The sequence below is a fragment of the Podarcis liolepis genome (genome assembly GCF_965112155.1).
Source record: "Podarcis liolepis genome assembly, chromosome: 7".
In the NCBI taxonomy this organism is placed as follows: domain Eukaryota; kingdom Metazoa; phylum Chordata; class Lepidosauria; order Squamata; family Lacertidae; genus Podarcis; species Podarcis liolepis.
In genome coordinates, this window is record NC_139561.1 from 80,982,912 (window position 1) to 80,997,291 (window position 14,380).

The 14,380-nt window shown below is 40.6% G+C and overlaps 1 protein-coding gene across 1 annotated transcript; it reads right to left on the reverse strand.

The window, feature by feature from the left end:
* Nucleotides 1-1,403: 1,403 nt before the first annotated feature.
* Nucleotides 1,404-9,650, reverse strand: LOC310711766 (uncharacterized protein). Its single transcript, XM_083514016.1, has 5 exons — nt 9,484-9,650; nt 8,809-8,916; nt 5,021-5,167; nt 2,212-2,343; nt 1,404-1,843 (listed from the first exon to the last, which is right to left on the reverse strand). Exons 1-5 carry the CDS (start codon nt 9,530-9,532, stop codon nt 1,680-1,682), a joined length of 600 nt encoding a protein of 199 aa, XP_083370142.1. The 5' UTR covers nt 9,533-9,650; the 3' UTR covers nt 1,404-1,679.
* Nucleotides 9,651-14,380: the final 4,730 nt, after the last annotated feature.

The following is a 14,380-nucleotide window of genomic DNA, read 5'->3' on the forward strand; positions in this document are numbered from 1 at the left end:
CACTTTAATAACACAGGAATTGTAAGTCAATGAGTGCCTTTCTGGAACTCCATGAAATTTCACCAAATGCCCTTCCAGTCTACAACCACCTCAGTTTCACCACAATGGCCATGAGGCCAAGAGGTTCACTGTTAGGTACAAAGTCACGAACAATTGGTACATCACATGAACGTATATTTATCTTCCCAGTGATCTTGTGATGCTGAAACCTGTTTACATTGCTGGATCCAGCGAAGTTTACGTTTTTCATTTTATGATCTCCATAGTTTAACTATGCACACTTTGAAAAAGCACCTTCCTTGATCTGTCCTGAATATTCCAGGATTCCATTTCCTTCTGTGTCTAGCATTATCAGAGAAGCTGAATAAGTCTTCTATATCCATTTTTTCTGTGGTATGAATAATCTTAAATAGGTTTCTCACCTCTCTTTTTTGTCTTTCCTCTAAGCTAAAATGTCTCAAATTTTGTAATCTTTCCTTGTGTGGGCATTATTCCAACCCCTTCAGCATCATGAGTCCCCTTTTCTGCAACTTTTCTAAATCTAAAATACCCTTTGTGAGTTGAGGTCAATGTACACAATAATGGAAATATGGCCACAGCATATATTTCTATACCGGTGTCAATGATATTGACATTTTCATATTCAATTCATTTCCTGATGAGCCTAGATGTGGAATTTGCCATTCTCAGAACTGCTGTATGAAGAAATGTCGAAGGGTATGTATGGATGGATGCATGTATGTATGTATTTTAAAGTTTGTTTTTGTAATGTTTGTTTTTTTAAAGTTGTATTTTTTTAATGTGTTTGTGTACACACACACAGTTGCATTTATTAATCTAGGGCTTTCTTTCCCCTTCATGCTTCTCTAATTGCAATACATAAATTAAAACATTTCTGCACTTAAAATACTGCAGTTTCCTCTATTGGCTATTGGGCTCATGCCTTGTTTTCTGGGGTTAGGCACTCTGCGAGCAGAAGGCTGAACTAGAGGGGCCTTTGATGCAATCCAGCAAAAATCCTCTTATGTTCCTGACTCCTGAATCTCTCACTGGCTCTCCAGAATTCTGCCAAACCGTAGTAGTCTGCACTGGGTGCCTAGTGCAGCGTGGCAAATCTCAAAAAAGCAGCTGCAAATGCAAACAATGGGCTGCATTTTAGAGCTTTCTTCAATGTTTCCTCATGGTAAGTTGGGTGGGGAGCTTTTCATTGTATTTGTTTGAACTTTTGTGATGCCCTTCTGATATTGTAAGCAACTCAGATTTCTTTGAAATATAGAGTGGTATAAATATATCATAAATCAATAAAATAACTAATCATTACCCATTTGTTCTTTTTATAAACACTCCTCTTTGCCACCGCAGATAACAAATATTCTTAATTTGATGAAGACAGAGACAGAACATGGTTTTTATTTGCCACACCAATTTATTTTGATTATGAACAAAGATAAATTTAACCCCTATACCATATTTTCATGAGCCTGCAAGCCCCCCTTTCCTACTTTAGCTTCTCTATTCCCTGCATCCCATTCACCCTGCACTACAAGCCAAATAAAAGACTCAGGAGTCCTGTGAATGGCAGTCGCTCTTCCTCTCCCACCACCAGGCAAGCCCCCTCCACCTCAGCTGCTGCAAGAAACAGTGTGATCCAAAAGGAAGAGGACATTGCTCTCTCCTAACTATCCTTCAAAGTTGAGCTGCTCTAGGGGACGCAGAGTATCACTGCACCGTGCTCTGGTTATAGTGCCTGAAAGGATACCACTATGCATTAAATTCTTGGCAAATTTACAAAACGTTGGTGATGCACAGCCGTAGAAATGCTGGTCAGGAATTGCACTGTCATCTAGTAAAGAAAAAGAGACATTTTCACATGAGTGCCTGGGCAGTAACAGGTGAGTTTGTGTGCAGAAGAGAGAATCGGGGCATTTTATTGTTTATTAAGTGTATTGAGCAAGTATAGAAAGCATCTCAGAACCATACATGTGATCCATTTGACATGGATGTTTAAAATGTAGATATTCCCACCCCAGGAATATAGAGTCTCATCTATATATATGCAAAGCAAAGATCGTTACCACAGTTATGGTTTCAGAAAAATAGAACTTTCCCCTACCAATACACATAGAGCATTTTCTGGCAGAAAGCCACAAACAGAGCAAGAGAGCAGTCCACCCACCTGTCTCCACCTCATTGGTTGGCAGTGCTACTTACCATGAGCAACAACAAACTCAGCGCACTGGGTCTCAGCATTATAACACTTGATGGTCTTTGAGCCCTCACAGGCTTTTGAGAGAGAAGGAAAACAGGTCGGACACACCTTCCCATTTAACTTACGTTTCGGCCCTGTGGAAAACAACCCCAAAATCAACACATGGTTTCAGCCCATTTCTCCTCCCTCTCTTCCTTTTTTTACAGTGTAATAATTTCTTATTAAATTTTCAAAAAAATGATATAATCAATGCATAATCAATTTTTCAGACTCCCCACCCCATTTTCCACAGTCTTTTTACTTCTTTCCCTCTGCTGCACAATACCTTCTATTTCTTATACCAACACATCAATACTTTATTCTTTAATTTCTTATGCTGCTCATATTTCAAATCCTGCTTGTGACTTCATCATACAATAATTTCCTTAAATAGTCTGAAATGGGCTTCCATTTTTCCACAAAGCAATCATCCTTAGATTCTCTTATTTTGCCTGTTAACTTTGCCAATTCTGCATAATCCATCACCTTACTTATCCATTCTTTGGTGGTAACTTATACTTCCTTCCATTTTTGTTCTTAGAGAATCCTAGCCACTGTTGTTACATACATAAACAACTTAAAATACTTCTTTTTGGAACTTCTTCCCCTATAATCTCTAAGAGAAAATTTTCTGCTTTTTTGTTTTTGTTTTTTTGTATATAATCACTTTAGACATCTTTTATATCTCATCATATAACATTTGCCAAAAAAACCTTCACCTTCTTAAAAGTCCACCACATATAAAAGAAAGTTCCATGTACCATTTATACTTCCACAATTATTTACAACCTTTAGCTAATTTGTTAGGTGATAAATACCATCTATACATTATTTTCATACTATTTCCTTTGGGAGTATAACAGGAAGTATATTTCATATCAATTTTCACAACCTTTCCCATCCATTTCTATTTTATGTCCTAGTTCTTTAGCCCATTTTATCATTGCAGGTTTAACCAGCTCATTTTTTTGTTCCCATTCTAATAACATTTTATACCTTTTTATAATCAATTTTTCTCTTCCTTCAAGCAGAACCTTTACAAAGTCAGAACTTTGATCCATAAAACCTTTTAATACATGTTTTCAAAAATACACATTAATTGGAAAATATTGGAAAAGTCAGAAGGATTATGAGCTTGAGTATCACCCATCTTGGATTTCTTCTAACTTTTTCAATTAAACTTGCATTTCCTTAAAAAAAACCGATATGTTTTTCATTCATGTAAGACTTGATATCAGGTCCACACACTATACAAACTTCTCCTTATACAATTATTTAAAAATTCTCAATGTGCCTTTACCTTCCCATATCACAGGTAAGCGTACCACCCATACCGATTCCCATGTCCTTCCAAATTTAACAAATTTGTATTCTGTAAAGATATCCATTTCTTTAACCAAATCAGCCAGGTGCTTCATAATATAATTTTAAATCTGGCAATGAGAATCCATCTCTTTCCTTAACATCCATTAGTATTTTAAATTTGATCCTTGGTCTTTCCCCCTGCCGGATGAATTTTCAAAAATTTATATTTCTATGATTCCTAGGCCTCAGTTCGCAGTCCTGTGAGATGGTTGCAACATTTCCACTTCATTCTGTTTCAGGAATTCATTATGCTGATGATGTAGATCTAGCTATTATTTCTAAAGATGAGACATAACACTTAAGGAACACTTAAATAACCAAAGACCCTGCATGGCTTCTTGTGCAACTATCCTGCATCTTCAGGCAGGGGAGGGAGAATAGGAAAGTGACCCATCCTCTTTTCTCAGCCTGCATTAGTTGCTGGTTTAGTCTTGGACTTCAAGCTATTCTTTGTCTTTTACTCCCTTTTATTTGCTTGGGTTAGTTTGGGAGACTTCCCTTCCTTTCCTAGCAATGCAAACTGTCAATAGAAGTTAAACCTGTTATTTGAGGCCTTTGCATTTTTAATTGGCTTTTGCTTTCTTGTTATGAATTAATTATTAATTAATTATTTGTACTCCGCCTATCTGGCTGGGTTTCCCCAGCCACTCTGGGCAGCTTCCAACAAAGATTAAAAATACATTAAAATGTTACACATTAAGAACTTCCCTATACCGTGCTGCCTTCAGATGTCTTCTAAATGTCAGGTAGTTGTTTATCTTTTGTCCTTTTCACTTTATTTCCTTCAATCTGTGGAGCATTACTGAAAGTTTTCAGATTCCTGTTCCCCAAGGTCATGGTTGAGGGGTCCTACCATATTAGAAGAGCCAGGATGTCACCCTGTAGCTGGTGTTCCAGATAGTACTAGGGAAACTATCTGAAGAAGTGTGTATGCACACAAAAGCTCCTAACAATAACAAACTTAGTCTCTAAGGCGCTACTGGAAGGATTTTTTTTTTGTTTCTATTAGGGGAACACTGTTTCCATGAGCCCTAGCTTCCACCACAGTGTCCCGTTGCACCAGAAGTAGTTTAGTCATGCTGGCCACATGATCTGGAAAGCTGTCTGCAGAGAAACGTCAGCTCCCTCAGCCTGAAAAGCGAGATGAGTGCTGAACTCCATAGTTGATTTCAACTGAACTCAACCATCCAGGGGTCCTTTACCTTTACCTTTTATCTTACTAAGAGACAGCATGGGGACCACCTTTAGTGTCCTCTAACCAGCTGCAGGGAAGCTTCACCTTGGGCTTCATCTAAGATTTCCAGTGTCAGCTATATGATATCATTTGTCTAAGGGCAATCATGCAAAACCCCTAAAGCCTCAATGCTATTTATGCCCAACGGTATATACAAATATGCATATACTTACGTTTTAGAAATTTCTTGACGCAGTCTATACCAAAACAACACTCCCTGAAATTAAACATGTAATGACCATCTTCTCTGGTGAAACTATAGTTCTGCGTGCTGCAATCTGTAGTACATCCCTCTTCAGAGTCGACCTTAATAGAGCCATCTGTGAGAGAACATTAGAAGGAATACCTAGATCAGCAAAAATTCAAATCATTACTCTCCTGAACGAAATGTTTGTGATGCTCCCTTATATACATACATTGAGCAAATGGGTGAATAAAGAAAAAAAGTATCTCACAAGCACTGAATTTAGCAAGCTAATCCTTAAAGTAGTTTCTTCCAGAATCACCTCATAATTACAGTATAATTTCTTCTGCCAACCATGTGAATATTCCAGGATCGTTCCTTTAAAAGTTGCACTTAAATGAGACATGATAGACTGTATTTTCTGCACAAACAAAATGGCAAGGGCCTGGAATAGGTTGATCTGCCACCCAATGGATATCCAGCTAGTTGATCCATTGGCTGACTCAAGAAGCTGTCTTATACTATGTAATATATATCTCAGAGAGTGGAGAATACAGACTTCTCTTTCCTCTATTTTTCTCCTTCTTTTGATCTCACTTCTGACCGGCTATCTTAAGGGAATAAATCTTTTTCCATGCATCTTGCTATGGGGAAATGTCTGCAAAGGTTTTCCTTTTTCATATATGTGTGTGTGTGTGTGTGTGTGTGTGTGTGGCTTCAGCTGCTGCCAGGGTGTAACCAAAAGGGTTTGAGGCTTAGGTTGTTTCTATATACTGCAGGCCTATTTGGCAGCAGCTGCTTGCTTTCAGAACGAGTGGTGGGGCATTGTACAATGTTCATTTGATGGGGCTAGGATCAGGTAAATTCTTTCTGATTGATCTGAGAATCTCCATTCCATCCCTCCTTTCCAGGAGTGCAGAATTGTTTATCTCCTGTGATATTGTACCATTCTGTGTGCCAAAATATGGGGAGAAATGAAGAACATGAAAAGAACATGAAAAGGAAGAAAATGTTAAATATTGAATATTGTTATGCATTATGCTTCAGTTAGATAATAGTATTTGCAGCTTAATTTTCTTGAGTTGTGGGTTTAAATGTTTTCCCTACAAACATGAGAATGCCAATAGATTAAATAACAGTTAAAAATGATGATACACTTTGCCATTGAAGCAAGAAAGAAAAGCAATAGAAACCACCTAACACAAAGTAATTGCTTCATTTTGCTAATTACACTAGTCAAGGAAGGGTAAGTTGTGAGCAATGTTCAAGTTATGTAAAAATAAATCTTAAATTGTGACTTTAATAAAATCACTGCAAACACTACCCATAAATCAAACATAGGGTGCATTAAATACTTTTCAGGGTGGCATAAGCAGCATAGTAATTCCATGTTGTCCAGCCCTTATATGGTTGCTGCAAGCTGGAAAGTATTGAGATGTCACTATTAGATATGTGGGGAGTGAGTCTGAGTTTCCCCCCCATACTGGTATAGCACTTGTTATTGAAAGTAGGTAATTCCTCCTGTGTGGGTATAAAATATTCTACCTGAGAGATTAAATAAATTTGAAGAAATTTGGACACATTTGACTGATTGGTTGCAGTATTTTTAGCTAAATGAAACATTCCGAAAGGACAAACAGAAAGGCTTTTCCACAGAAATTTCAAGACTTGAGAAAGACACACACACACAAAAAAAACACTTTTACTTGTACAGACTGGGAGGTGAAGGAGGAAGGAGTAACATCTGTCATGGTACAATGGGCCAGAGATTTTGGGTACAACATCCAGATGGAATCATGGGAGACGTTGTGGAGGGAGGACCTAAAATTCACAGCCTGCTATGATTTGAAAGAGAATTGCATAAAGATGCTCTACAGATGGTACTTAACACCTGTAAAACTAGCCAGAAAGTATAAATCTAGATCAAACATCTGTTGGAGATGCAGGGAGATGGACAGCACCATGATCCACATGTGGTAGCACGGCAAAAAAACCAGGGAATTTTGGGAAATGATTTACAATGAACTTATGTTTAAATATTCCTTCCCAAAGAAGCCCAAAGCCTTTCTGCTAGGTATAATGAGCAATGAAATTCCAAAAAGGGTAAGGAAAATCTTTATGTATGCGGTAGCAGCAGCTAGGATTCTAATTGCTAAGGTATGGAAAGGGGATTCTATCCCCTCAAAATTAGATTGGCAAAATAAAAAGCTAGAATATACAGAACTAGCAAGATTAACAGCGAGATTCCAAGAACCTACAGATCAAAGATTCAATAGAGAGTGGAATGTCTACAGAGAATATTTAAAAGAACATTGTAATGATATAAATTCTTTGGCAGGCCTGGAATAATTTGTGCATGAATTAAGAAATCGTTACATAATTAAAATAACAGAGGAATTTAGGAGAGAGTTAAGTGCACAGAGTAATGAAACTTAGGAACCACAGTGGGGGGATTGGAAGTCATGTCAGAAATAGTGATGGATGAACTTAAACTTTTCTTTTTCAGTATGTATGTACGGTGTGTAGAGTGTTAATTACTCAATTGCCTTTTGATGGTTGATGCATATTGTTTTGTGTTCTATTTGTTTTGTTATGTTTCTAAAATTAATAAAGCATTAAAAAATTTAAAAAGTATAAAATATTCTACCTAAGAAAGGTACCATGTTGAAATGAATATGGAACCATTTTCCTTTTTTAAAAACGGGAGAATGATAGAGAAAATAGTAATTCCATAGAATTGTATCATTTGGATTATACCTCCAGTCTCTGAACCATTTGAATTTACCCAGCAATGGGATGGCAAGCCCCTGTCCCCCAAAACCTCATGCCATCTGGGAAGACTATAATCTTTGTCCCTACACCCAGCTCAGGGGCAACCCTTACCAGTAAATTCTTGGGGTTTGCTAGATGTTGCCATAGGTGAACCCTAACATTGGTAAACCCCAACTGTCTTTCAACCAGCAGGTGGACTGATTGATCATTGGTTACATACTCAATGCCTGCACCAAACCTGTTTTCAACTATAATCTATAAAGTTGTGGACTAATCTGAAACCAACACATGTCTCCTTGTATTCATCATTGGCTGCACACCTGACCACTGTATCACTTGTGTCTGAACCCACAAAGAGTAGAGTCTGATTATGTTGGGTGCTAATGAGTGGAGAGTCACCTGCCAGTGAGGTATTATTACTTAGGATTTGGCCATTGGGAAAAACAGTTGGTGATGGAGCTGTAAGGCAAAAGCCAGAGAAAGCTGAGGCCTGAATATTCATTCAGAATGTATTAAATTTAATCAGTTGGCAAAGCTCAGAAGAAGGTTGCCAGTGGTTCTCCAAGGCTAAGAGGCTGACCTTTGTAAAGGTGGGGGGGGGAAGGTGGCACACTTTATTAGTTATTGACATGGAAAAGAACCATCTCAGTGCCTCCTTCCCAACATTGGAACTCCCTCCCAGGAGAAGCTAGATTGCCTCCCGTCTTGTCCTTCTCCTGGCAGGTGAAGACCTCCTTGTCCCAACAGGCTTTTGGGGAATTCCTGTTTTTATTGAAAAGGATGCTACCACTTTTTATTGTAATCATTTGTACATTTTACACACACACACACACACACACACAAACACCTATATAATTCTACTAATATTTAATTAATTGTTGAAAAAAAGGAATTCTATAACATTGGGTGAGATCAGCATTCTGCGGCTTCCCCCTAGATATCCCAGGGTCCAAATGTTGGACCCGCACACTTATGTATAATCTTACACAAAGGCTTTATACTCACTCATATTACTGAAAGTACTACGAACATAGCAACTGCCACCTTTGGTAGTTTCACAAGTTCCTGGTGTTTTTTGATCTGATTTCATTTCTATACATTGCATAGCTATTACTGCAAAGAGAAGAGAAGAAGGAATATTCAGTGCCAAATACATCAGTTCCTCAGTTGTGGAAAAATGAAATCCACATTCCCACCTGGATACAATCTTCCAAGTCAGACATGCACAATCTTACTGGTCTCAAGAGCCACATGAGCGGGTTGGAGGCTGCATGCACACTGACACACATCTTCCCCCTATCTCGCACACAGGAACATCTCCAGACACAAAGATGGAGAGACACACAGTCTTCATCCATTTTACTATTATGAATGCACACACTAAAGCAGGGACGTCCTCCCCCACAACACACAGTGAGGTGCACAATGGGATTTTAGCAGTCCCATTGAATACTTTCACATGCAGCACTCATGTTGTATGTGAAGAAAGCCAACCTCATGAAACAGAAGTACACTCCACAAGGCTGTCTTCCAAAATTTGGAGTCCAGATTCCCACTATTCTAATAGTTTTAGCTTCATTTATCCTTCCTAGAGCCAATATCAGTTTGCCTTCTCTAGCCCACTGCATATCCCCCCCCTCCATTTGAAAAAGCAATTCAAGATTGCAGCTTCCTACTCACCTTCAGAAAGGATGGCCAAGAAGAGACAAGTACTCAGGAAGATCTTCATAGTGCTGGAGAGATCAAAAGCTGAGGAGAACTCAGTTCAAAGAAGCAGGCAACTGATGGAGGAAGAGGCTGCCTTGGAGGATTTATAGGCTAAGAAGAGGAGCCCTAGGCAGAACTGATCTAGTGAGGGGGTGGGAAATGATGACAGTAGAGATTGCATGCTTTCCCAAATATCTTGTAATTTTATATTGGAACAGAAAGCATGGAGTAGAAATTGCATAAAGTCATTTTTGGGAACTGTGTGAAATTCTGCCAGCTACCTCTTCTTTTGCATTCTCAGGGATAAGGAACATACATTTTAAATCCTTAAATCACCTTTGGAAAGCCCATGAAAATTCACCAAATAACTTTCCAATCTATCCCACCCCAATTTCACCACAATGGGAGCCACTGTTACAGAACCACTCTTCTTCAGAAAGTACACTGGATGAACACTCCTTTGAGGCAATTGGAGTTTGACTGCTATTAGAATATTTCCTTCTAGGTTCAAGTGGCTAGAACACACATCATCTTGGAAATACTGAGCAAAGAATTCACAGGTGTTAGTTACATAGTATAGCCACTCATGTTGTTTATGCACAGCAAAATAATTTCCCTACCTTCATTAATCGCATCATGACTCCACTAATACAAGGCTATATTTTTAATGAGGAATGCTGAGTCATACCAGGAATTTAGTTATCTTAATAATAATAATAATAATATCAGGAATATCAGGAATAATAATAATTATCAGGAATTTAGTTATCTTAATAATAATAATAATAATAATAATAATAATAATAATAATAATAATTTATTTATACCCTGCCCATCTGGCTGGGTTTCCCCAGCCACTCTGGGCGGCTTCCAACAAAATATTAAAATACAATTGTCTATTAAACTTTAAAAGCTTCCCTAAACAGGGCTGCCTTCAGATGTCTTCTAAAAGTCTGGTACAGTGGAACCTCAGGTTACATATGCTTCAGGTTACATACACTTCAGGTTACAGACTCTGCTAACCCAGAAATAGTACTTCGGGTTAGGAACGTTGTTCCAGGATGAGAAGAGAAATCGTGCTCCGGCGGTGCGGCAGTGACAGCAGGCCCCATTAGCTAAAGTGGTGCTTCAGGTTAAGAACAGTTTCAGGTTAAGTATGAGCCTCCGGAATGAATTAAGTACTTAACCCGAGGTACCACTGTAGCTCCTTATAGCAAAATTCAAGCTTAAACTGAAGAAAGTAGGAAAAACCACTGGACAGGTAAGATACAATCTAAACCAAATCCCTTATGAATACACAGTGGAAGTGAGGAACAGGTTTAAGGATTTAGATTTGCTGGACAGAGTGCCTGAAAAACTATGGGTGGAGGCTCGCAACATTATACAGGAGGCAGCAACTAAAACCATCCCAATGAAAAAGAAATGCAAGAAAGCAAAGTGGCTGCCCAACGAGGCCTTACAAATAGCGGGGGAGAGAAGGCAAGCAAAATGCGAGGGAGACAGTGAAAGATACAGGAAATTGAATGCAGATTTCCAAAGAATAGCAAGGAGAGACAAGAAGGCCTTCTTAAACGAGCAATGCAAAGAAATAGAGGAAAGCAACAGAATGGGAAGAACCAGAGATCTGTTCAAGAAAATCGGAAATATGAAAGGAACATTTCGTACAAAGATTACCATAATAAAGGACAAAAGTGGTAAAGATGTAACTGAAGCAGAAGACATCAAGAAGAGGTGGCAAGAATACACAGAGGAATTATACCAGAAAGATATGGATGTCTCGTACACCCCAGGTAGTGTGGTTGCTGACCTTGAGCCAGACATCCTGGAGAGTGAAGTCAAATGGGCCTTAGAAAGCACTGCAAATAACAAGGCCAGTGGAAGTGATGGTATTCCAGCTGAACTGTTTAAAATTTTAAAAGATGATGCTGTTAAGGTGCTACACTCAATATGCCAGCAAGTTTGGAAAACTCAGCAGTGGCCAGAGGATTGGAGAAGATCAGTCTACATCCCAATCCCAAAGAAAGGCAGTGCCAAAGAATGCTCCAACTACCGCACAATTTCACTCATTTCACATGCTAGCAAGGTTATGCTTAAAATTCTACAAGGAAGGCTCAAGCAGTATGTGGACCGAGAACTCCCAGAAGTGCAAGCTGGATTTAGAAGAGGCAGAGGAACCAGAGACCAAATTGCAAACATGCGCTGGATTATGGAGAAAGCTAGAGAGTTCCAGAAAGACATCTACTTCTGCTTCATTGACTATGCAAAAGCCTTTGACTGTGTCGACCACAGCAAACTATGGCAAGTTCTTAAAGAAATGGGAGTGCCTGATCACCTCATCTGCCTCCTGCGAAATCTCTATGTGGGACAAGAAGCTACAGTTGGAACTGGATATGGAACAACTGATTGGTTCCAAATTGGGAAAGGAGTACGGCAAGGCTGTATATTGTCTCCCTGCTTATTTAACTTATATGCAGAATTCATCATGCGAAAGGCTGGGCTGGATGAATCCCAAGCCGGAATTAAGATTGCCGGAAGAAATATCAACAACCTCAGATATGCAGATGACACAACCTTGATGGCAGAAAGTGAAGAGGAATTAAAGAACCTTTTAATGAGGGTGAAAGAGGAGAGCGCAAAATATGGTCTGAAGCTCAACATCAAAAAAACGAAGATCATGGCCACTGGGCCCATCACCTCCTGGCAAATAGATGGGGAAGAAATGGAGGCAGTGAGAGATTTTACTTTCTTGGGCTCCATGATCAGTGCAGATGGTGACAGCAGTCACGAAATTAAAAGACGCCTGCTCCTTGGGAGAAAGGCGATGGCAAACCTAGACAACATCTTAAAAAGCAGAGACATCACCTTGCCAACAAAGGTCCGTATAGTAAAAGCCATGGTTTTCCCTGTAGTGATGTATGGAAGTGAGAGCTGGACCATAAAGAAGGCTGATCGCCGAAGAATTGATGCTTTTGAATTATGGTGCTGGAGGAGACTCTTGAGAGTCCCATGGACTGCAAGAAGATCAAACCTCTCCATTCTGAAGGAAATCAGCCCTGAGCGCTCACTGGAAGGACAGATCGTGAAGCTGAGGCTCCAATACTTTGGCCACCTCATGAGAAGAGAAGACTCCCTGGAAAAGACCCTGATGTTGGGAAAGATGGAGGGCACAAGGAGAAGGGGACGACAGAGAATGAGATGGTTGGATGGTGTTCTTGAAGCTACCAGCATGAGTTTGATCAAACTGCAGGAGGCAGTGGAGGACAGAAGTGCCTGGCGTGCTCTGGTCCATGGGGTCACGAAGAGTCGGACACGACTAAACGACTAAACAACAACAACACCACTGTAGTTGTTTTTCTGTTTTACATCAGATGGGAGGGCATTCCACAGTGCAGGTGCCACTACCGATAAGGCCCTCTGTCTGGTTCCCTGTAGCTTGGCTTCTCGCAGTGAGGGAACCGCCAGAAGGCCCTTGGCACTGTACCTCAGTGTCTGGGGAGAACGATATGGGTCGAGACGCTCCTTCAGGTATACTGGACCGAGGCCGTTTAGGGCTTTAAAAGTCAGAACCAACACTTTGAATTGTGCTTGGAAATGTAATGGGAGCCAATGTAGGTCTTTCAAGACCAGTGTTATGTGGTCTCGGAGGCCACTCTCAGTAAGCAATCTAGCTGCCGCATTCCGGATTAGTTGTAGTTTACGGGTCACCTTCAAAGGTAGCCCCACGTAGAAAGCGTTGCAGTAGTCCAAGCGGGAGATGCACCACTCTGGCGAAACAGTCCACGGGCAGGTAGCGTCTTAGCCTGCGTACCAGGAGGAGCTGATAGACAGCTGCCCTGGACACAGAGTTAACTTGCACCTCCATGGACAGCTGTGAGTCCAAAATGACTCCCAGGCAGCGCACCTGGTCCTTCAGGGGCACTGTAACCCCATTCAGGACCAGGGAGTCCTCCACACCTGCCCGCCTCCTATCCCCCAAAAACAGTATTTCTGTCTTGTCAGGATTCAACCTCAATCTGTTAGCTGCCATCCATCCTCCAACCACCTCCAGATACTCACACAGGACCTTCACCGCCTTCACTGGTTCTGATTTGAAAGAGACATAGAAATGGGTATCATTTGCATACTGTTGAAAACCTAGCCCAAACCCCCTGATGATCTCTCCCAGCGGTTGCATGTAGATGTTGAAAAGCATGGCGGAGAGGACAGAACCCTGAGGCACCCCAGAAGTGAGAGCCCAGGGGTCTGAACATTCAGCCCCACCACCACTTTCTGAACATGGCCCAGGAGGAAGGAGCGGAATCACTGTATAATAGTGCCCCCAGCTCCCAGCACCTCTAGATAGTCCAGAAGGATGTTATGGTCAATGGTGTCAAAAGCCACTGAGAGATCCAGCAGAACTAGGAAACAGCCCTCACCTTTGTCCCTAGCCTGCCAGAGATCATTGTATAGAATTTGGGTATTTAGCCAGTGATGAGGCACCACAGAGGCAGATTTAGAGGATCATGGACTGCAAGAAAATCAAACCTATCCATTCTAAAGGATTTCAGCCCTGAGTGCTCACTGGAAGGACAGGTCCTGAAGCTGAGGCTCCAATACTTTGGCCACATCATGAGAAGAGAAGACTCCCTGGAAAAGACTCTGATGTTGGGAAAGATTGAGGGCACATGGAGAAGGGGACGACAGTGGATGAGATGGTTTGACAGTGTTCTCGAAGCAACTAACATGAGTTTGACCAAACTGCGGGAGGCAGTGGAAGACAGGAGTGCCTGGCGTGCTCTGGTCCATGGAGTCATCAATAGTTGGACACAACTAAATGACTAAACAACATAGAATGCAAGGAGAGAGATGGGGCGGGCGACAAATTTTGGTG

Excerpts from the sequence above, each read along its gene's own strand:
- LOC310711766 (XM_083514016.1), bottom strand. The coding sequence starts at position 9,532 with ATGAAGATCTTCCTGAGTACTTGTCTCTTCTTGGCCATCCTTTCTGAA. Across the intron at positions 8,917-9,483 it reads CTTGGCCATCCTTTCTGAAG|TAATAGCTATGCAATGTATA; the intron begins GTGAGTAGGAAG and ends TTCTCTTTGCAG. Across the intron at positions 5,168-8,808 it reads TAGTACTTTCAGTAATATGA|ATGGCTCTATTAAGGTCGAC; the intron begins GTGAGTATAAAG and ends GTTCTCTCACAG.